At 32.2% G+C, this 24087-nt stretch overlaps 2 protein-coding genes across 6 annotated transcripts; both read right to left on the bottom strand.

Moving 5' to 3' along the window:
* Nucleotides 1-32: 32 nt before the first annotated feature.
* LOC106776592 (cytochrome c-type biogenesis ccda-like chloroplastic protein 2) lies at nt 33-6461 on the bottom strand. 5 transcript variants are annotated; one of them, XM_022778767.1, is made up of 13 exons: nt 6390-6461; nt 6129-6213; nt 5510-5629; nt 4894-4928; nt 4367-4497; nt 4179-4264; nt 4068-4099; nt 3461-3622; nt 2660-2732; nt 2471-2571; nt 547-639; nt 397-443; nt 33-217 (listed from the first exon to the last, which is right to left on the bottom strand). In XM_022778767.1, the coding sequence occupies exons 2-13, from the start codon at nt 6211-6213 to the stop codon at nt 145-147; spliced, it is 1038 nt and encodes a 345-aa protein (XP_022634488.1). In that variant the 5' UTR covers nt 6390-6461; the 3' UTR covers nt 33-144. The 5 variants fall into 5 exon arrangements, with proteins under 5 accessions (XP_022634488.1, XP_022634490.1, XP_014519571.1 ...); XM_022778769.1 differs by lacking the exon at nt 6390-6461 and having other exon boundaries at nt 4894-4925; nt 6129-6369; XM_014664085.2 differs by lacking the exon at nt 6390-6461 and having other exon boundaries at nt 4894-4925; nt 5513-5629; nt 6129-6369.
* Nucleotides 6462-16379: 9918 nt separating this feature from the next.
* On the bottom strand, nt 16380-22812 carry LOC106756470 (proteasome subunit alpha type-6). Its single transcript, XM_014638913.1, has 9 exons — nt 22567-22812; nt 21941-22035; nt 21783-21864; nt 20962-21058; nt 19317-19375; nt 19067-19149; nt 18059-18154; nt 17258-17317; nt 16380-16659 (listed from the first exon to the last, which is right to left on the bottom strand). The coding sequence occupies exons 1-9, from the start codon at nt 22640-22642 to the stop codon at nt 16567-16569; spliced, it is 741 nt and encodes a 246-aa protein (XP_014494399.1). The 5' UTR covers nt 22643-22812; the 3' UTR covers nt 16380-16566.
* Between the last annotated feature and the right edge of the window lie 1275 nt (nt 22813-24087).

Below are 24087 nucleotides of genomic sequence, written 5' to 3'. Positions count from 1 at the left end.
TATATTTTGTACATAGGGGAAGAATTCGGCTGTGATGTGCAATAATCTCATATTTGATTCTATTTAATTAAGTACTTTGTATGACATATATACATGTAAGTCTTAAAGTAAGAGATCATGGCCTATCAAGAGCCAAGAGATTTTCTACATCACCATTGTAGCTGGGAACAGCCTATCCAAGAAAGTATATACACCACCACCTAACAACATTGCTCCGCTGTGTGACAAGAAAATTGTAGCATTCATAAGAAACGTACAAAGTCTGAAATTCAAAAGGGAAGTGGATACTATCCAGCCTTTAGAAACTAGAAAATTATCAGCACATAAATTGTATGAGGGATATGAGTGTACCCTTTATATGCATAGTGATACCCCATTGAAAAGTTAAAAAATTACCTTATAGGATTTATCCATGCTGAAAACTTGCGAAATGAAAGCAAGCTCTGCGAATTGAGATTTGAATCAGAAATGATGTTTTCCACGAGATATCATTTTAAAAGGGTGATATTTTAAGTTAATCTATAGCCTGAAAAGACATGTACTGACTTGTAAGGCTCCAGCAAAAGACGCAGCCAATAGTAAGGGAGAAACATAACCAGTTGTGTATGTCAAAAGCAAGCTGCCTCCAATCACAGGATCCTGTCATGAATTCATTATTTTCTTCATCCACATGACAAAATATGAAAAGTGACAAGCAAATGAACATTATTACGAAACAAAATCAACTTAAAGAAAAGTAAGATGAGAAACCTTTTAAAGTTACAGTTCATAACTTGGTGGTAACTTGTAAATTTCCAAAGTTTAAATTGATTAAATTCAATTTCCAGTGATTCAAAATGATTTTTCTGCATTGTGTAAACTTTGTCAACCATTGGAGCTGGGAATTGGCTTAAAATGAGCTCGGTGATAGATTTCAATTATACAGTTTTAATGTGTACCACTTTCACCGAAGTGGTTTATCGTTGAGCGTCATTCTTTATGTTTTATTATGAAGTCATGCTTGATACTAGATCAATATCAAGTTCATAGCTTGTCTGATTTCAATTATGCAGAGTCCAAGTTTTACATTCAGTTTACTACACTATCTTGAGAGCTGTTATTTTTTTGATCTAGCAGAGTATTCTGAAAGAAAAATTTAGTCTTAAAAAAAAAAGTAAAAGAGTAAAAAGAAACAGAAGAAAACCAAAAGAAAATATGCATGAATGGTAGCTCTCCGGTTTAGTGTGCACATGACTATAACTGCTGAGCTCTGTAATCAGTGTCTGGTCTGTTCAATGGTAAGCCCGACCTTAACAAATTGTGAATGATTTCACTTGTTGTGAACTCGGCAAAGTGAGCAGAACTAGTCTTGTCATTCCAGTTTGGTCTTTTGCTGTTTTTAAATCTGTTCTAGAGCTTTTCTATAGGTTCAAACTTTGGGTGCTTACTTTGTTTCTGCAGCTTTTGTTTCTTTGCTTTTCATTATTGGCTATCTTGTAATGTCTCAATTTATCTTCATTTGAGTTTAGCTATTTTTTTCTTGTTTGAAGCTTTTCTTTATTTTATTTCTTGGATTCTCGGTTTTGGTGTGAATTAGTGGTGCAGAATAATTCTTGGAAGGTGGACTACTTCTAGTGGTAGCATCTTAGGGGGTGGAAGCTTAAGAGAAACTCCAAGGAGACCTCTCAAGAAGTGTTAAACACAGAATTGGAGAGGAGCTTGAGTGCAAACACGAGAAGCTGTGGAGAGCATTTTCTGTTTTCTTAATTCTGATATTTGTAACAGTTACCATTTTCTTTGTTTGTAAAGGCCTTTAAGCTAAGTGTCTTGGAAGAGCCTTTGGTGTTCTTCCATATCTTGGAATTTGCTTTTCTTGTAATAAATTTGGTGTAGTATGTGAATGTGTCTTGTAAGTCAAAGCTAACAAGTCTCACCATAGGATTTGCCTAGTTGTCTTTATTGTACGTTAAGGTGGTTGGCTAAAAGATATTAAATTCGAAGCCTTGCTACTCAGGAGTCCGTTCTTTTAGTGTTTGCTTGTTTGTGGTCTAAAATCTTCTAACCTCATAAACACATCCTTTTGTGAAAAGTGGTAGAATAAGTAGCGGGATAAACTCTGGCTAGGTACGACTTAGTATTTAAGTAGCGGGATAAACTCTTTGATTATTAGAGAAACTCTGCTGAGATTACTCCAAAAACTTGTTTCTCTTGGGAGTCACCAGCTAGAGGTTCTCCATAGCTTCTTCCTCTAGCCTCCTTCCCTAGGCCCAACCTTTCTAGAAACCTGCATAATTTTCAATTCCGTTCAGACCATACGAACCATTTTTCATCATTTTCCTTGCTGATTCCAGACCGAAGTGCATCATGACAATCGGGTTGTCATCAAGAACCCTCTCCAGAGTTTTTAATTCATTAACTGAAACTAGTGTCCTTTGGCAACCATGCATCACTACTAAAAAATGAAGACCTAATGGTTATTAATAAGTTGTACCTTGGATGCAGCAACATAGCCCAGAAGGGTTGCCAGAACAGGTGTACTACAAGGTGAGGCTGCTAATGCAAATGTAAGCCCAGCCAGGTATGCTTGCACACCTAAGAATAGAATTCCTCACCATAAAATGTTCTGCGTACAAGCTTAAATAATAAAAGATCTAAGGTCGGCACAAGAGCATAATCTTACTGGATGGAAAATTGGCAGCTGCTGCACGTGGATCAAAACTGTCAAAGAATGATGGCAGCCGTAATTCAATTATCTGCAAAATTTCCCAAAGTGAATTCAAATATAAATGAAGTGTTTTATTCAAGAAAAAATTTGTAATAGATAAGCGTTTAAAGTTTATTTATGCGTGTCTGTTTTCTATTGTAAAAAGCTTAAAACTGTGAAGAATGCCTCCAAGCATTAGTGCATATCAGACTATCTATCTTTGATGAAAATGCTCTAAATGTAACTGCACAGAGATTAAGGTAACTGTTGAAATGTAATATTCTTTATTATTATTTATGTAATGGAACCCAACTATTAGGTTAGGGTTTTAGGATTTCTTGACCTTTTGTATTCTGCATTACTGTAGTCTATAAATATAGTGGTAAATTCTAACAATGACTGAAGAGAAAATAAACTGTTTTTAGCTGCTTCTAAGCTCTTCAAGTGTAAATAATGTAAAGCTTGCATGAACATTTAAATTCATAATTTAGTCATAAAACTTAAAGAGAGGAAGAAATGATCTCAACATATATCAAATAACTACAAGACTGAGCTTTGAGTCCTTTGACAGGCCTAATCCACTGTAATGCGTTGAGATTTAAAGATCTAGTACAGAAATAATTCCAAAAAATAACCCTGCTGACTGAGAGTGACTTATGGGTGTTGTTGGGCAAAATGAAATAAAAATAGCAGAAAAAATATAAACACTGATTTTCATAAATAGGAAGTTTGTAACCTTTAGAACACAGTGAAGGGGAGAAGAAACTGTTTCAGTACCTCGAGAAGATTCAGACCCATAATTATTGCCAAACCAGAAGCAGCCAAAGGCAATCCTTGTCCAATTTGTCCATAAGCTTTTCCTGCAAATGAAGCTCCTACACCCAACAGTGCTAATGTGGTTGCAAGACCCAAGGAAAACGCAATGGAATCTCCAACTACCTGCAGGAAGAAGAGATTGTCATTAGTGATAATGCTGTCTTAATTTGTCGGTGTCGGTATGGAAATAAGATAAGTAGAGAAAATGAAGCACTTTAGAAAAAAATTATCAATGCAATTATATGGGTCTAAGTGATTTCCTCATTTATGAATCTATTGAACTAATAAGGTCAATGAATATACAGTTTCAATAAAAATTAAAGACCAAAGATCCATGCATTTTATAGACAAAGCCTTCTTCAAATGAATTGCAAGATACTGGTTATAAAACTCTGCTACATGTCAGATCTATGCATCTTAGTAGTAACCTTAAAAGATTAAAAACATAGATTTAATTCCTAAAATCATCTCTCTTGATAGTATTTAGCATTAGTAATCAGAAAAACTTCAATCCTCTAACATGATCGTAAAAGGAGAGGACAATAATGTCATATAAACTAGTTTTTACCTCTGATCTGCTTTTGCCAGAGCCAAATGCACCTGAAATAATTCCAAAACATCAAATTTAGGCAACTAAAAGAGACACTAATACTAAAAATGGTAACAGCAGCAAGCTCACCAATGTAACCAAGGGTCAGCGGTAAGACACTAAGTGTACAGGGAGAGAGGCTGGTTACAAGCCCTGCCCCATAAATTACAGCCAAACTATAAACAAAAATAAACAGCAAACAAAAACTATTAATACATGTTTCAAATTTTGAGGAGGGTAAATAGAAAGAAAATAATGTATAGGAATTTATAGGGGACCTAGTGAAACTGAGAGATGATAGTTGGCCCTGAACAGCTTCGTTTGCCTGTTGTCCAGCTGAAAATAGAAAGCCTCCAAACCAGTCACCGAGGCTTCCATCAGCCAAAGCATAAATAGAAGAAGCCACTTCCTGAGTCGATAAAATAATTATAGTCACAGAGTGCTATACAAAGCATGACACAAAAGAGGCAGCCACTGTCACTTGGATCCTTAGTGTTTATCAGAATTTACAACAATTTGTGTCATTTCAACTACAAAGAGACGTTCACAGAATAACCTCGTTGAACAACCTTTCCCAGTTATCATTAGCTCATAAAAAACTAACACCTTAAGTTTAATATCCCATACAGATAAAAGGAAGAAAAAAGAACCATTCTGTATCATTCTCTACTCACAATAATCAATTTTAACAAGACCATTACGTTCATTGAATGAGTTTACTTTACATAAATAAGAAAACAACTCCATAAATTATTTATGCAAATAGACATTGAAATGAATCAATAACATAGTTATCTATACTTACAGCTTTTGCAGCAACTGGAGCAACCAAGTGTGCTGCTGAAAAAGATGGAAACACAAGTCATTCACCAAGACAATTAACTAATCCCAATCATCAATATTGTAGCAGTAGCACATTCCACAGAAAAGTTTGAGAATAGACAAAAGATCAGGAATTTGACAAAAAATTTGTGTCAGTAATTCAGGCAATCAGCTACAGGTCTAAAATTTGCATTTAATACCAGCAGAAGCAACGAATTCTTCACCATTTTATTTCACGTCTATACATTTGAATTATCCTTGAGGAGGATTGTTTATAAGTCAACTAAACCAAGTTCCAAATATAACCAGCGTAAAAAATGTTGACACTAACAAGTTCCCTGTTCCCAACAGAAGGAAAAAACAATTAAAGAAAATGCATGAATCGAAAAAAAAATTAACAAGTGTGTAGAAGAGGCCTGTGCAGCATAATTAAGTCTGTTTTACTAAATAACAACACGTCTTATTCAAATAGAAGAAGCATGATTAAATTAGATGGAAAAAAATTATCAGTAACATCATCTTGTGATAAATTTGACAAAAGAAACAAGGGATAACTGAGAGGCAAATCCATAATCCACAATAACCCTATTTTCAACTACTACCTGTCATGACTCCAATCCATGTGGTCAAATTATTGCCATTAATCTTCCATTTTGGCTGAAGACAATTTTTAGGCTCCGAAGGCTTTTGGTGCGTATTGACGGGAACAACATGGCTGCCTACAACAACAAAGTGTCAAAAACAAAGAAAGGATATCATGTTTGACATTTCACTCAAAAACATGACAAGGGTAGCAACACCCGATGAAAGAAATAGGCACTACATTGTTCATTCCCAATGATTAGAACATGAAATACCCTTCCAGATCCCCCAAACCTTCATTTCAACAAAAAATGAAACCATACATATCCAATAATTTATATTTTAAATAGAGCAAAATGTTCTCCAGAAACATAATCCACTCATGCCACACATGACCAGTATAAACAGTAAAACAATCCTTCGGTGTACGTAACAATTATATACACAGAGCTACATCCAACAACAATGGCAAAATCAGCAAATTGTTTCTTTAAGAATTTCATATGACCTTCCTGATACTTCTTCAGAAAGGAACAAAAACATAAACATTAACAAAGTCAGAAAATTGCGATTTTTAAGAAATAAAAATATACCCATTAATGATAAACATGGAAGCAAAGAAATTGGAAGAATTACCATCGTTGTGAAGATTGCAGCTTGCAATTCTGCGACATGGAAACTGAAGACTATAACTACCACACAAACTCATACTCAAACTCATCTGAATATACAATTAGACAAAAATAAATGTTAGATTGAGAATAAGATAACAACTATTTGGGAAATGGGAACCCAATATTTTGTTCTAAGTTTGTTTAGCACTGAACGAGTCAGCGTTTATATTTTATTGGGATCCAAACAGAGTGTTAGAGAGCGAAAAAAAGAAGAGACTCTTACTGTCTGAAACACGGAACCTATGAATAGGAGATTGAAAATATCCAGACCCCGACAAGTTTAGTTGTGACGGTTATTGTGTTCACTTAAATGCTTAATTTGACAAATTTACCATAATTCTTTAGAACCCAAATTATGTATCAATGTGTTAAATAAAATATATGTTTTACATTATTATTTAACTATATTTTTCGGAGTTTTATAATAAATATTTTAAAATTTTATTTCTAGTATTTCTTTTTTCAGTTAGTTAATTAATGATATATCTCGAAATCATGACCTAACACACTTGAGAAGAATTAGATTCATTTATAGAAGGTGGGTTTCTTATCATCATGGACCATTAGTGAGTTTTTGTTTCTTGAGGATCTTATATTATGACTTAGTAGTATAGAATTTTCTTTTGAGCCTTGTATAATGAGTCAAATAGTTTTCGATTAAGGTTTTTGGCTTAAAAATGATCTAGCTTGTATTTGGACTAAGTAGTGTAGCGTTTTTGGCTTGAAAATGACCTAGTTTAGGGTGCATTTCGTAGTTAACTTCATATTCAACACACGCATGGAGTGGCTTGCTCTGGAAGGTTGAGAGCTTCTTGTTCTTTAATCCTTAGTAGAGTAGTGGTCATGTGATATGTTCTTAATGGAGAAGATTGCTCCTTAGTAGTTGCCATGTGTCATGCTTCTCACATATATGATTTCTCCTTAATATTGGCCATGTGTCATGCTCCTAATAGAGAAGATTTCTCCTTAGTAGTGGTCATGTGTCATGTTCCTAATGGAAATGTTTTTGCCTTGTTCTTTCTAAAGTGTAGAAATTAGTTTCCATGAATCATGCAAAGGGGAAAACTCTATTTTAAACACATGAATTAATCCTTTGAATTTATCAGGAAATCAATTATAAAAGAGATCACTCAAGTTAAAATGTAAATTCACTCACCAATACTCTCTGAAGTGTTTAGGCTGGTGTTTGCACTCAAAATACACATGTATGTAAACACTATGGTAGGAAAAATTTAGAATATAAAGACTTAAAAAGTTTAGATAGAAAGAATTAAGGAGGGAAGATTTTGGAAAAAAAAATATATTATTTTCTTTGTTCACTTTAAGAGAAAACAACTATCCTTCTTTTTATACATTTTGTTTCCCACTTTTACTTTTTCTTATCTTTTTTTTTTCCTTTCACCCTCTTTTTTCCGTGAAACTCTTTTCTTCTTAATACCATTGTTATTATTTTGTGAGTAAGGTACTCACCTACACACTTTATTCATCACTCATTCTAACATAATCCATTAGCTCTTTCTTTCATCCTAAGTTAAAGGATAATATGGTCTTTTTCTTTTCAAGATTTTGAGTGGCTTAAAACAAGAAACAGAAGTTTAAGACTCAAATGGACTACCAATTGATTAATATCAGGGCGGTCTTATTTGGCCAAATAACTAAAAATAAGAAATGTCTTAATCAAATCAAATATTTATATCTAACTAAGTTGCAAAACAAAAGAATCAAGCTAAATATTAGAGTATAAACAAAACATGAGCAAGTCACTCAAGCAAAATAAAAATAACAAACATGATCCATCCATCATAATCAGGCTCAAAACTCACAAGGCTAAAACTCTTTCACAAAAGATTCAACCAAATGGTTATGAAATGAACCCAATTAATAATGTATAGTTATAAATCAATTAGGATACTTTCTAATCAATTCAACATAAAACATGACTACAATTTCAAGATTATAATAGTTCCAGTTACTAAATCAAATCCTAAAATTTAATGTCAATATGTTTTATTGAAAAAAATAAAATATTTTTGGATGAATTTCTTATGAGACATACTATGTAAGAGTTTCACCAAGTAAAAAGTTAATACTTTCACAATTCCTCAAAAAGAAATCACAATTTTTTTTACGAAAATAAAACAAAAATTAAAAAACAAAAAACAAAAAAAAAATCTAATTAATATTGGTTTTCTCCACACTTATTTAAAAAATTATCTTTTATAGACCTATTTTTGGAGGAGACAAAATTTTTGAAACTTTTGGTTCAATCTTGTCATATATTAAAATTTATTTTCTTTAATTTTATGAAGTTCACTGTGTACAATTTTATTAATTTTTAAATTTTTATTTTTAATAAAGACAAATATTTTTAGAATTTTAATAATTTTTTTCTACTTATGCTAAAAATAGAAAATAAACTTCCATACATCTTTAAATTTTTATCAACAATGATATCCAATGAATTTAAATTTTTTTTTTTTCATGTTGTAGCAACCTTTATTTTTGTTAGGCAGCTAAGTCAACAAATATCACTACTGAAAATTTATTTCCATTATTCACATCAACAAACTTGATGCCTGGAGAATGTGGTTTCAACTCAATATCAACATCATCAAGTACATTAAGATGGTTAATAGGATTATAAGTAATCCTCATAATCTCATCTTGTGAGAAAAAAACTACACTTGAAGTAGTTGACTTTGTTGCTTCATCATTAACAAATTCAACAACACCTTTGGTAAATTTTGTATGTCCTCCAGGGAACATATCAACATGATGTGATTCTATAATTAGTTGTTGTTTTGATCTTTTGGCAAAATTAGCTTCCACTTTTTCCAACCTCTAATTCAACTCCTTAATCATTTTCATCAATTTAATATTCTCAACCCATATCTTTAAAAGAATTTGAAACTCGAGATCATTTAGTTAATATATAGTCAACTTACTTATATCAAGTGCAGTAGAAGATGTGACAACTTGTTTTTGATAACCATATGAATCATGTGGTTGTTGTGGATAGTAATCATAATTCATTTGAAAATGACATTGTTGATTATTTTCATATGAAAAATTATTTTGCATTTTTTAAAGAGGTAATCCGAAAAGAAATAAGTTGAAAGCTTGTGAGTAGACTTCCATGAAAGAGAGGTGTGTCTCAATGGACAACTGAAGTACCTTATCTTTCCTTAGTCAAAGTGTTCCCCAACTAGTTTGACAAATTTTTCAACAAAATTTCTCAAAAAAAAATTATGAAAAAAAAAATTTACTAAATTAAAATAACTAAAGAAAAGAAAAGAAAATAAATAATAGAAAAAAATAGAGAAAAAGAAATGTTAGTGATAAACAAAAATAAAATTAAAATAAAAAAAAAACCAAAATAATAAAAATTCTAACTATGTTCCTCAACAACGGTGCCAAATTTGATAACATTATCATTGACGTTATCAAATTAATACTACTAAATTATAGCAACTTAAGTATTGCTAAGATAGTAGCCAACAAAATAGAAAGAGTAAATTCAACCCTATGTCGTCTCCCAAGGAAGGAATTGATTCTTAACATATTAGTTCTTATAAAAACTAATAGAAATGATTAATAAAATAATAAAGAAGATAAAGATAAAGAAAAGATTAAAGAATGAAGTAACAAAAGATAGAGTGAAAGAAATTTATAAAGAAATTTAAAAAGATAAAAGAAACAAATAAAGAAAATAAGTTGATTTTAGTGCCTTTTCAAAATAGGATTCGTCATTGGTTATCTAAAACTTTTTGTTAAATTAATTATTATTTTAGATTTTCAAATTAATTAATGTAAAATCTCAATTAATTTGTTGTCGTTCTCACTATCAACAAAAGTACATTCTCAATTAAAAGCAAGAACTTTGTAGATTAATCATAGTAAATTTAACCAAAGTACATTCTCAATTAAATATTACTATGCCTAATCATGTTTATTATTTTACCTCTTATATCAAGTAAAAAGTTAATTAACCAAAGTACATTTTTTATTAATTATTGTTAAAGTTTTTACCACTAATCAAATTACATTCTCAATTATTGACAAAAACTCATTCAATCATATGAAAGTTTCTAACTTTAATCAAAATAAATTCTCAATTAAAATTAAAAACCCTCGAACTCATATGATTGATATGTTATGTAGATTTGACACCATGCTAAAGTGCTATAATGTAAAAAACATTAGTTTTACTTAATTAAGAAGCAAAAGACATAGATAAAAATAAATCACAACAACAATCAAAAGAACAAACAAATTTATTCATCTAACCTTATAATCCAATTAAGAAATAACAGCAAAATCAACCATAGAGGCTTAACACTCCACGGAATATTCAAATAACATGAAAATAGAAGAAGAGAGGGTGGACGAAATTTAAATCCCCCAAAAGATTCCTAAGCTCCCCTTATGCGTTTTCCTAAGTCTCTTTATATAGAAATTGGATTTGGTTTTGTTTTAGGCTTTTCTGTTGTTGTAATCTTCTTTATGATAATGTAATATCCTCCAATTATCTTCTAAATAATCCAATATCTTTAAAATATATTTGATTGTTGTGGAGATCTAAAAATATTTGAGAAGATATATGCTAGATTAAAAAAGATTTGGTAAATATTTTTTTTATATTTATTGATATAGTTAAATAAGGTAATTATTTAATAATATCAAATAAAATATTTTAAGACGTATTTTCCCCAAATTATCTTTAATTATAAACATTTATTAATTATCAAAGCCTTCTTAGTAGAAAATATAGAGAAAACCACAAGATCCATTTTTTGTTGTCTGATCCCTCTTCTTGGCTTAGGCAAATTTCTTCACCTTTTCATGCTCTGCTTAGACTGATTTCTTATGATCTTGATTATTTTTCATTCTTGGATTTATCTTTAAGGTGTCATGAAACTTTAATCAAATTATTTTCACACATCAATGAGCTTAACTTAGATATAATTGCACTAACACATCAAAATATCCAAAGAACATTTATGCAACTAAAAATTTATTTTTAGCATGTTTACGTATCTCATGCTAAATAAACCCAATTATAACAAATCCTAATTAAAATATTCTATTAAAGTACAAAATCCAATTAAGAATTCAATATTAAAGGCTAAATTAGAGCATAAATATGCACTCATCATAGGAAAACCACTCTACCTAAACCAATCATCATATTAGTTCCTAGGCCCTATTGTTGGAAAGGCTCGGGTTCAAAATTGTATGTGGAGTTTCCGCATTATACGGCTCCTCTAGGGATGGAGGTAGGCCTAACCCAAGTTTATGCGGTTAAGGTTGTTGTACATGACCTTCGCTTATTTTATAAATATAGTNAAAGTTCAAAGTGATCGCTCTTATACTTAAAATACGTCTATAGACATTAAATCCAATTATCACCATCCTTCTCCAAAAGATGAGAGCTTGATGTGAATCCAACTAATTACTGGACGTGACAATGATTCACTTGAAAGACTTGGAGGACCTATAACAAGGGCTAGGAAAACAAAGCAAGCTCTTCAACAAATGTTGTCTAAATTAATTAAATACAAGCCCAAATTTCAATAAGAAAAGGCCAAGATGGTGAATTGCATTATGGCCCAAATGGAGAACTAAAGCACCATTTTGCTGCTATTTTATTTTACAAGTTACTAGTTTGGTTTTTAAATAGCCCAATCTTTGTAAAATTGGCTGACCAAATTATGTCTTTGGGTCAATCAATTAGTGGGCTTTAGTTTGACTTTATTTTCAAGTTGTAATAAGGGTCGAATTTGGAAACTTAGACATAGCCCTTATAAGCTTAACTATTTTCATCAAAATGCACAAGTCAGGTTTTTATGCAGGTAAATTAGGGTTTTATCCCTTCTATCTTAGTGAGAGTAATTCTCCTAAGTTCTTGAGTGATTCAAGAATCCTTGGCTGTATCAAAGGACTTTCCATCCTTTGTGTGTTGCCTCCTATGGAAGAGTAATTCTTTCATTTTGTTTATATTTGTCTCTTTGTTTTTCTTTCTTTTTCTCAATTTATGGAATCTCAATTTTGGTCCAGTTTTGTATCTTATTCATAACTTTCGTTCTACACATCTAAATTGAGTGTTCCGTGAGTCTAATTTGTAGTTCAGAACGTGATCTTTCACACTGTTTTGGAAACACCCAAATTGGAGTTCTATAGCTCGAGATGTTGACATTTTGAAAATTTTGTTCCTCATTTTTTACTAACATTTGAAATTTCTTTCAAAGTTCTAACCCTAAAGATCCTCAATCAGTTCTTTTATAATGTGATTCACATTAAAACCTATATGGAATGCTCTGTCTGGTGCCCAACTCTCTTATTTGAGAAACATAGGCACGATAAGTGCATTCCAGGAGAAGTTCCCCTCGTAGAGAATGGAGAAGGCTACAAAGGTTCGTATACCTATCAAGTATAGAAAGTGGGTCAAACCCATCCTCTACCAATGTTGCCTCGATGTAGCATTCGATTATCACTTAGTTAGTTATAGTCGAGGTCATACACTAGAGATTGACATCCTCTCGTAATTGAGGAGACCATACCTTGAATAAAGTATGTTACCTCGAACCTCATATGATAGCAAAGGTTCTTGCAAAGTAGGAATATTGGGGGCACAAGCGTGGGAGGAATCATAGGAGCCTTGAAGAGAGGGGGTTGATTAAGATCTATTGTAGGCGAGGACAATGGTCCGTACACTCCCACCCATCGCACACAGCATAGTTTTGTCCGCTTAATACGAGGGAGATTAATAACCCTAGGACACACGTCCGCATTTCATAATCTATTAAAAGCCGCAACTTGATAAAGCCTAGGAGGCTGCTAGAATCCCTTGCTATTGCTATTGAATTTGATGCTGATGCTCAAAATTGAAAGAAGTTAGGTTTGTGGCACTTATATTTTCATGCTTAAACTATGGGAAAGGCTAGCAGAATGAAGGTTAGATCCATACGAGTTACGCCTATACGTAAACCCTGTTGTCTTAGGCTGTTATTGAATCCCCTTTTTATATGAGTAATTATCTAAAGTAAAGGTTGTTGTCCTTTATTTTAAAGTTTATCATTATTGAAAAAAAGGTTGATGGATGAAGTAATCAGAATGACAAATGATTACAGTTATGGAAATCGGATCAAGTCTGGAACCTTTTGAATCAAAGTAGTGCCACGTACTTTGACTACAGGAGGGAAGCTTCATAGACAACTTTGCATCCTCATTGCTTCTTTCCATGTACTTTGACTACAGGAGGGAAGCTTCATAGACAAATTTGCATCCTCATCGCTTCTTTCTGGTGACTAACTTCTCAAGTGGGTGGCTTGGTGAGCAAGCCACCTTCAACATAGGTCAAATCCCCTTAAATAGTGGGCCATAATGTTAGGGAAGGAGGCCTCCCTACTTCAATAGAAAGGGAGGATTCATTGTTTCATAGTCGGTTCTCTACAACTACCTTTCGCCCAACATGATCACGAACGAAGACAGAGAATTGCGTAGATAGAAGGACGAAACCAACCCACTTGTCCTGATCGGAACGAAAGAAAGAGAATGGTAACCCTTTCGCCCAAGGGACATTGTCGGAGAACAATGTCGAGGACATGGTGAGAACCTTCCGTTGGTTACATCCTTTAAGTGATCTTTCCTAGATATAGAGATAAATCCAAAAAGATATCTATATCTTTCAATCTATCGATAGATATAATAAAGATATATTAAGAAATTGATCTTGATGTAGTTTCAAGATCTATTAACAAAAAGAGATTCTTAAATATCCATTTGAAAAAATAAAGAGATGAATATCATTATCTCTTTATATATATATATATATATATATAGGGGTTTGCTAACTTGCATACGCCTACTTTTTAGTTGGTACATTTTAGCAATGTGTACCGGGTTTCAGTAGACAAAAATANCNTTATATCATGAATTCTAAGTTTTAAGGTTAAGGGTATTTTAATAATTTTCATTCTCAAAATTNAAAAAAATAAAAAAAGAAATCCCCAATCCCTTATTCGCCTCTCTCATTCCTCTCAACCTTTCTCTTTCATCTCTTTCACTCCAACATTTTCTCTGTCATCCCTACACTAGTCCTAATTGAAAAAAATCAAAAACACTTGTCTTATTTTAATAATTTTCATTCTCAAAATTAAAAAAAAAAAAGAAACCCCAAACCCTTACTCACCTCCTTCATTCCTCTCAACCATTTCTCCTTCATCTCTCTCACTCAACACATTTCCTCTGTAATCTTTGTACTAGCTCTAACTAAAAGAACACTCATTATTAAATAAAATGGTTAGAGAAAAAAATATTTACAGAAATAAAAAAATTAAAGCACCTAATTTTTTCTTTATATAATTATAAATAAAATTTCAAGATTTAGAATTTTTATTGTTTGATTTTATAATTGAGAATTTTATTGTATTTTGATTTGTTTTTTCTTTAGTAAAGGAAAACAAGTTAATGAATTTCTACCAAAAAAATTAAATGGCCACGGAGCAATGTTACGTAGTAGTCTCAGAATGTAAATGAATGTAAAGGAAGGATGCTCATAAGTCTTCGGCTGTAATATATATAGTGAAGATAATGAAATTAAAGATATTTTGAATGAACATTTTTCGAAATGTGAATATGACTCAACTCTTTACAAAAGTAAATCGTTTAATAATGAATATTTTTTTAGTTNGGGCTAGTGCAGAGATGACAGAGAAAATGTTTGAGTGAGAGAGATGAAGGAGAAAGGGTTGAGAGGAATGAAGGAGGTGAGTAAGGGTTTAGGGTTTTCTTTTTTTAGTTTTGAGAATGAAAATTATTAAAATAAGGCAAGTGTTTCTGATTTTTTTCAATTGGAGTTAGAGTATAGAAAAGGTTGGAGTGAAAGAGATGAAAGAGAAATGGTTGAGAGGAATGAGAGAGATGAGTAAGGGTTTCGGGGTTTCTTTTTTTATTTTTTTAATTTTTGAGAATGAAAATTATTAAAATACCCTTAACCTTAAAACTTAGAATTCATGATATATAGGGGTATTTTTGTCTACTGAAACCCGGTACACATTGCTAAAATGTACTAACTGAAAAACAAACGTACGCAAGTTAGCAAACCCCATATATATATATATATATATATATATATATATTTGTATGGATTTTTTTGGTTAATACAAGAAAAATTTGAAATAAATATTGTGGTAGAACTCATTCTCTCTGAAACTTCTAATTAGACAAAGAGAGAAAGATGTCATTAAAATTTAAAAGAGATATTAAAAAATTCAATGTCAGACGAAAAACCTATGAACTCTTATAATACTTTTAAAACCCTTGTGAAAGAAAAAAAAAATGATAAGAAAGTATATCAGACAATTTATCGAATTAAACTCTCTTACTTCGAACAAAGTATGATATCATTAAGTTTATAATAATATTATCACTCACTATAGTATGATTTTGTGACTGCCTTTCATTAGGGATAAAACTTACATACATTACTTAATTGGTGTTGATCTCCAATTGTATTTTATGTTTTAGATTGATAATATTCTTATTAAAAAACATTACTTAATTGTTATTTTGATTTCTATATTTTTCAAAATTCCTAATTTGGTATCTAATCTTTTTTTTTTTTGTGATTTTATTCTCTTAACTTTTGATTATTCATAATTTTGGTTCTTGAAAAGTTTGCACATATACATAATTCATCGTGTACAAAAGTGGTAAGTTTCTTTTACCTACAATCACGGGATTTGTCTTTTGTTTATTATAATAAATTTATAAAAAAAAAATATATAATTAATTTTTATTTATAACAATCAAAGTATCAAGATTTCAACTCATCTTCTACCTCTTTTACCCAATTGGAAGACTCTCGCTTCCTACCCTGATTCGGACACAAATTAGAGAACATGTATCGTTCAGATATCTTTTCTTGGAGAGTATTCGCTTCTGTATCTTCAACTTCCTCATTATTGTATTTGCTCTCATAAAGTTTCGAGCTCACCGGAATAGAGCTTCTTCACATGCGAAATTAATTTATCATTATATAACTTTATTTGGATGATTTCATAGGAAAATCACATAAAAATTGTCTTTTTTAAATTATAAAGAAAGATCACGTCCTGAACTGAAGTTGAAGTTCAAAGGCCAAAATTTTTAACAACATGCATGACTTCATTACGTAATCACCAACTTCTTTTAAAGTGTATGGAGAGATTAGTTGAACATAAAATGTTCTCCCAAATAAACTTGTAATAGGAAGCAAATACCATCTTCAACAACATTCTTCGGTTACATACTAATCAAATTATCACAAGGAAATCAATTCGTTGAATGTGATCCGAGAAAGCAAATGCATAATTTAATCTAGCATTAGAAAGATTGAACAATTACATGCTATCAAGAACTCAGTCACGCTCACTTATTGCAGTCAAGTGCTCATCAATTTCCTCAGTGGTTAGAACTCTGAATTCTGGATTATCCTTTCGCACCACTCCAACCTGGAAAACGCAAGGCACAACCATTTCCAATAAGTCAGTGAAGAAAAGGTTTGTTCAATGGTTATAACCGCAAGAATTTTAATCCTTCAAGTCTTGCACTTTACAGAAAAATTGTAAACACTGATTAACGCCACTGAATGTAATTTCAAAATAAAGTATCCACTTCTGGAACGAGTTAAAATACGGTCCTAAAAGTTTACCCACCATTTTACAACACAATCCTCCATTACACACCAATATCAGTTTCACTTATTAGCAGTCCAAATTAAGCATTAGAATCACAAAGAATTGCAACTCGAGAGGATGAGAAGTTAGATTTATATTCACCTACAAGTAAAACTAATGAAATAACGAAAGCAGAAGAAAAATGTTCTGACACGAATTGCCTGTTCAAACAAACGCAATAGGCTGTGTACGATAAATATATATGGCTTACATTTAACAAGAAGGAACAAGAAAGTTGTTAAAAATCTTTTTAATATTAAAGACCAGTCTTGGTCCTTTACTAGGGATTAAACACGAAAGAATTCCGATAATAACTTTATAAAGATAAGGCTTAGTTTGCAAATTTCAATTAGGAAGGGGAATAAAATTCTACCTCAATCTCAGTGGCCTTAAAATCCTCCTGAAGAACTGATTGGAGAGCAGAAATGGCAGTCTGATAAAAAAAGGCAGGGAAATCTTCAAGTCAGAACATAGAAACGAAATTTAATAACTATTAACAAAATTGATATAAAAAAACTCAATTTCAAATGCCTTTAGTTGCAATATTGGTAAAAGTCTTGCAAACAAAAACTAACAACCATTTATGAGATAAATACAGATAAGAAACTAATTAAATTAAGATACAGGCGGGGACAACAAATATTATAATGTCATAACTAACGTAATAAGATATAGTTTTAATAAGGAACTAAAAGTTTAGTTCTTGGAACATTATCTGATCATGGATAAGTCCGCTGTCTAGCATTAACACCTACAGAAGATACCAACCATCATTCCTATTCTAAGCAAATCCAAAACTGAGATTATTTAAATCTACTTACTCATGTTTCAGACTTTTCACCTTCTGTTAGAACAGATACTCTTCAGCAAACACAAGTGAATTCAACATTTTGTCCAGTAAGTTTCATGCGGACTAATAGTCATAGAACACAATAGCACAACTATAGAATATAATTTTGTTTCCAGAAGAAAAAACCAACAAAATTCACTGTTTATCTGAAAAAGAATGGAGGAAATCTGACATGATGAAATATATATCCTTGAAAACAGACATTCTTGGAGACAAAACATGGCATCTTCATTTTCCACATCAACCAAAAAACCAGTGTAAAGATTGTTTATTTCTCAAACTAAACAGATAGAAACGGAGGAAAAAAAATTGAAAGAGCACTACCTGCACCGTCTCCTCATAAGTAAATGAAGGGTCATTCTTCATCTTCTTTTCCAAGAAATTAATTGCCTCTTGGTCCTTCAATCCAGCACTTGTGGCCTGAGTACATCATAATAGATTCTTAGACACTTGAATTTCTGTATGCAAATACGAACAGATTACAAAAGAATGAACTAATGAAGAAACAGAAACACCATCACTTGCTTTGAAAAGTTTACAAGGTTCAAAACCAATGTGCATCATAATCTTACTTATATATGGATAAGCAATGAAAAATTCAGAAGGAAATGTAGTCAGCAGATCTAACAAAAATAAATGCAATACATCTGTTTTTTAAATAACAAAATCACTAAGCACCAAAGATGCATAAGTTTCTCAATGTTACTAGTTCTACTAGGAAGTAAAATTTAGACCAAATAAGGACACGGGAATTTAGGGGAAGTTGAAGGTTCAAGATCTTTTACATATGGTTACACATTTTATAACACTAGTACATTATAAAGATAATTACTGATAAAGTTCAAAATATGAACAACTTGTGATGAATTCAAGGATGCTAAATCATTTTTTAAAAATCACTAATTTACATACTCCCTTATCGGCATTATTGACTAGTTATAATCCTCCTTTTCTTGGTCAATCATAACTGTAGTTATACTGCCATGATAACTTTTCATTTGGTTCAGTAGTTCAATCAATAAATCATCTCAGTAAGCTCATACAATGCAATCTTACACTTGTAATAGAAGAAATGGAATAAACAACTTTCATGAAATAAAGGCACCAGTCAATCTTGGTGTAGTCATCCCCAACCCTCTCTATCATTTAAATATTTAGTAATGTGAGATAATTATTTTCAATGCACGAGACATTTAAATCGATGAAAGTTATAACTTAGAAACTTTTATAAAATTGAGTTTATTATCAAGATGTTTTTCATCTTCTCATTAAATAGCAACAAACCACTAAAATATCTACTGTCAATCAAAGTGAGAAAGATCTTTCACGTACCTTGTGACCAAAGTAATGACCAGCAGGATCACATTTGTAAAGCTGTGGTCCATATTCGTCATCTATACCCAAAACCATAGCAACTTCATGGCACAACAGATTTGAAATCACAGAAAGAAGAAATGGCGTCAATAAAAATAGTAGGTAATTGAATTATTAAATATCTTTTATGATACAAAAACAATTTATGCGATTTTTCAAAAAAGTTAAACATTTGTTCAACAGGGAAAAAGCAAAGAAGAAAACCTACCTACTCCAAGTGGTCTCATATATGCATGTTGGGTATAGACTTGTGATTTGTCTGCAATCCTGTAAGTATAAAAGATAACAAAGGCAGACACAAAAGATGTTATAAATATTGCAAGTTGTAGAATCCTGATATGTAGCCTTTGATAAAACTCAAAACTACAATCAGATTCAATTTAAGAGATTAATGATTATAAAAAGACTCTTTCAATCTAAGAGTATATGTTGAGGCATATTCAAGTTAAGAGAGAGAGAGAGAGAGAGAGAGAAGACAGGCAGAAAAGGTTATTTTTGTATTGGTATTGATAAAATGTACAAAAGAAAACAAGGCTTCTCTTTACATAGATAATGAAAAGAAGCAAAGCTGTAAACGATAAAAACACCTTAACAAAACCATATCAAACTGAATACTACACTAACAAGGCAGCAGCCGAAAACCTTCCACAATGTGCATAGACATAACTACCACTGCAATTAAATTTATTCTGCATGCATCAAACATGTCAAAAAGATTTCATCATCGAACCCATATTCAATTACTAGATACTTTAATACAGAAAATCATAAAAATGACAAAAATACCATCACAATCTTCAATGTTTAAGTTAGCAGACATATTTAAATATAAAATTCTGTTTGATAATCCTTTCAACATCACAGAAACGAATCCTGACAGAACAGATTACCCAGAGATAATACCCTACAACCACATCAAACCATAAAATTGAAAGGAAAAGCACAATTTATTTAGAAGTAATGCTAAAGCAAACAACACTACCACGGTGGGACTGCTGCAAAAGCTGATAGCATTTTGTTCAAGGAATTTTGATAAGTACATTAATGCGCAGCCATAGAAAGCTCAAACTCTAAAAGTGTCTAAAAAATGGTTTACTTTCCTTTGCCAAATACCTTTATATCCCAAATGTTGAATCATAATCAGTGCTATTTCCATAGACTGGATGAAAATTTGGACACAACTAGTTTATTACTTAGTAAATTAGAAAAACTAGGTGAAGATGACAAAAAACCACAGATAGAAAACAAGGTAGATGGAAAAGCATGAGAAAGTTAATCACCGATAACTTTACTATAAAATTTGCAGTAAGTTCTTTATCAAACCAACTAGGAAAAAGGAAAGGCATCAATGAGCAACCTCACCAATCACCAAATAAATTCAACCCTTATAAAACTAATTAAATATCAGGTCTAACACTTCCATTCTTCATTAGCATTCAGCATCCTTTTCAGAAACAGATGATAATATTAATAAAGAAATTAATGTCCAAAAATGGCATATAAATCAATGGCCCTAACGGTTCCTATTGTGGGATCTGATAACAGCAGCACCTGTTTGAAAGGGAGCAGTTTCTTCACTGTTTTGGTACATTAGGTTGATTACTGATTCGTCAGCTTGCAATCTACCTAGTCAACAAAGTAGGACGACCAATGGACTTCCGCTCACAATCCAATTATTAGAAGAACGTTACAACAATATGGATCAATGCCTATTCTTGTACTTATCCAGTTACATTAAATGAAGTGCAGATGAGATTCTTCATTAAAAAATGATAATTTGCAAGCAGATATGAAAAAGAATAATAAGCAGCTTGTATGGTGGAAAAATATGTTTCAAAAACTGAACTGCTTACCATCTAGCCAACACATCTACAGGCATCTCATATCCATATGTAAAGCGAAACTCAGCTGCTTCATTTCTCGCTTGTTGGACCAGTGTCCTAGCATCAGCTGGAAAGATGTATTCCAAAATAAATCAAAAAATGAATTTATAATGTAAGGAAATTTCAGTTCTAAACAGATCTGAAAAACTAAAAAACTCTATTTACTCTGACTGAAATTTGAACATGTGCTCATACATCAAAGTTTAATTTACAGGAAAAACAATAATATTATTGTCTCTATTGCGAATCCAGTAATATGTTATCAGTAGGCAAAACCTGGACAGTATAACTAAAGTCTTTTCTCTTCATAAGTTATTAATTATAGTTATATCACCATCTCAATGTGAATCTAGTCATAGTATGTTATCCATAGACACAACCTCGACAGTAACATTAAGGTTATTTCTCATCACAAACTATTATTTATATTTTATGAAAGATTTCATATATTTATTGATCAATATTACACATGAAACAAAATCTGTACATCTGAAACACAAAGATTTGGCACCAAAACATCTAATTTCCTATATGCCATAATCTAGGAAAATTATAAGCATTATCTAATAATCGCCATCTCTTTCTTATTTATCCTCTCACTAACCAGCAGCTTGGGTTGATATCATATTTTTGAACTTGTAATTTATGTTTTAATCGAGATACAATATCTGTGAAACTCTACCCAATTTAACTTGTAAAGATAAAAATACATATACTTTAACTAAAAGATATGCAAAATAAATTCACAAATGCCTACAACAAAAGAAACGGAGATGGAATGGAAAATATACCTGTCATGCCAGTCGCCAACAAACCAAGGTACTTTGTGATGGGAAAGAGGTGTGTAACACTTGTCTGGTCCAAAAGCTTATCCTGCATGTTATCCTAACTTAAGCATCCAGCACACATATACAAAAGAAAGATCAAAGAACCAACTATCAGTACTCACCGGAACCTTCTTCTGAGTAACAACACAAATGGAATCCTTTCCTCGGACACCGATTGAGGTGATTCCAGCAGCCTTAACAGCCTTGAAAGCATACTCTGTTTCATGATGCATAAAAAATTCCACCATTCAACACTATAGCCTAACTTACTACTCATTCCAAACAAGTCAAACAAGTGTAATCATAAACCTTCGCCAATCCAGGCCATTTCGTTAATTAGAGAGAGTTACAGATTTAAGGCAGATAGAGCTAAAACAAGGCTGAACATAACATTATTCCAAAAATTGAAAAAGAAAAGAACACAAACAACGACAAAGACATACTCTTTATGAAAAGAGAACAAAATATTCCATTCGTAAGTGAGCACACAATCAATCAATTCAGAGTGACGCGCATTTCTTAACTTCTGATTTCCACCTTACTATCCAGGCACACTACTCCACTACCACTAATCTAAACTGAAATCACAAAAATTACAGCAATGCTTTCTTCTAAAGTACACAAAAATAATTGTTTTCCGCACAGAATTGCAGAAATTGGAGTGAAAGATCTAAACCGTATTTCACTTATCAAAACGTCGCTGTTGTTGCTAGAGGTCACTGGAAAAGAAGAGATTCGAGTAACGTACCAACTTGAAAGAGACGTCCCTCGGGAGAGAAAATAGTGATGTGACGATCGTATCCGCCTCCACTTCCTCGACTCATCTTAACCCTAACGGATGACGGCGGAGTGCGACAGCGCTTGCGATGGTCGACGAAGACGACGGCGGCGACGAGAGTGGTGTATTGGTTTTCGAGAAAGTGCAACGAAGAAGTCGAGAATGGAGACGGTGCTCTTCCGGTATTAAAGTGTCGATCTCAACTTCCTACTCAAGAAAACAAGGGGGTTTCATTTTGCGATCCAGAAGAATCAAAATGGGCCAGCAATTCTTGCCCATTAATTATAGGGCTACACACGGAAAATAAAACAGATGCTACTTTCTGTACCCCTAAATTTTTTCACACTACCTATCAAATTTTCAAAATGACTAATTTATCTCATGTAGAAGTGACTTACGAATTATATATTTCGAAACTTTCAGAAGAAGCTTTCCAAAATTTTGGAAATAAGATTTTCAAAACATTTTTGAAACAGAACTTTTGAGAATGAAGTTTTTTAAATACAATTTCCAAAATACATAAAATACATTTTAGAACAAATTCTTTTAACCGAGATTTTGAGAATAATTTTTTGGAACGCGTATAATGTGTTCCAAAGCACACGAAATACATTTTGAAAAAAAATATAGAACAACTATTTTTTTGCTTTTTTTTTTTCTCTGCAACATTTTTTCTCTCTTTTTAACAGTGACGCAACAACGGTGATGACATTATGCAATAAGGAAAGGTGTTTAAGTCTTTTCATCATGTTGTGGAGATGCATTTAATAATTATGGAAGTGCAAAAAGCAATAGCCTAAAAGAGAACTCTATTTGCACTCCTTTCACTATTTTTTTAGGCTTAATACTATCATCGATCTCAATTTTTGTTGGGCATATTCGAAATGCTTCTAATTTTTTTTTACATTCAATGTAGTCTTAAATATCGTAATTTGTGTTTAATTTAGTCCTTTTTACAAAAGTCGTTTAAATCGTTAACAGCCAGATGTCCAGTTGCACAATTAATGAATGATGTGGACACTTTAACTGTTGACCTGTCTTGATTGAAATATGACGCAACCAATGAGGGACTGTCGCGTGAAAACCCCTTCCTTACCCAAAATTAGGGTTTCAGATTGAGGGAAAGGGGAAAACCTAGTGGCTTCTTCCTCCTAAGACGCTACTTAAGGGTTGATGGTAATGGTGCATTGAATTCATGAAGCGCAATGAAGATGATGATGAGTCTGATTCATGGTTTAGACGAGTTAGGGTTCTCTTGATTTTGGAATTTGCAGGTGAAAGATGTTGGCATCGCGGTGGTTTTTTCGATTAGGAGGCTTCCGCGGCTAGGCATGGAAGAAGACGAAGATGGTCTTCTGCGATGGCAGTTGAAGATTCATGCACCAATGAAGTTTGCGATTTATGGGTTCTTCTGTAGGTTTCTGACGTGGCTGATGATGGTGATGCATTGTGGATGGCGCGTGACGCTCACGAGGTTGAACAACAGCTCGA

The sequence above is a fragment of the Vigna radiata genome, chromosome 2 (genome assembly GCF_000741045.1).
Source record: "Vigna radiata var. radiata cultivar VC1973A chromosome 2, Vradiata_ver6, whole genome shotgun sequence".
Lineage (NCBI taxonomy): Eukaryota > Viridiplantae > Streptophyta > Magnoliopsida > Fabales > Fabaceae > Vigna > Vigna radiata.
Note: the sequence above shows the minus strand (reverse complement) of the source record. Positions and strands in the feature narration are given on the sequence as shown.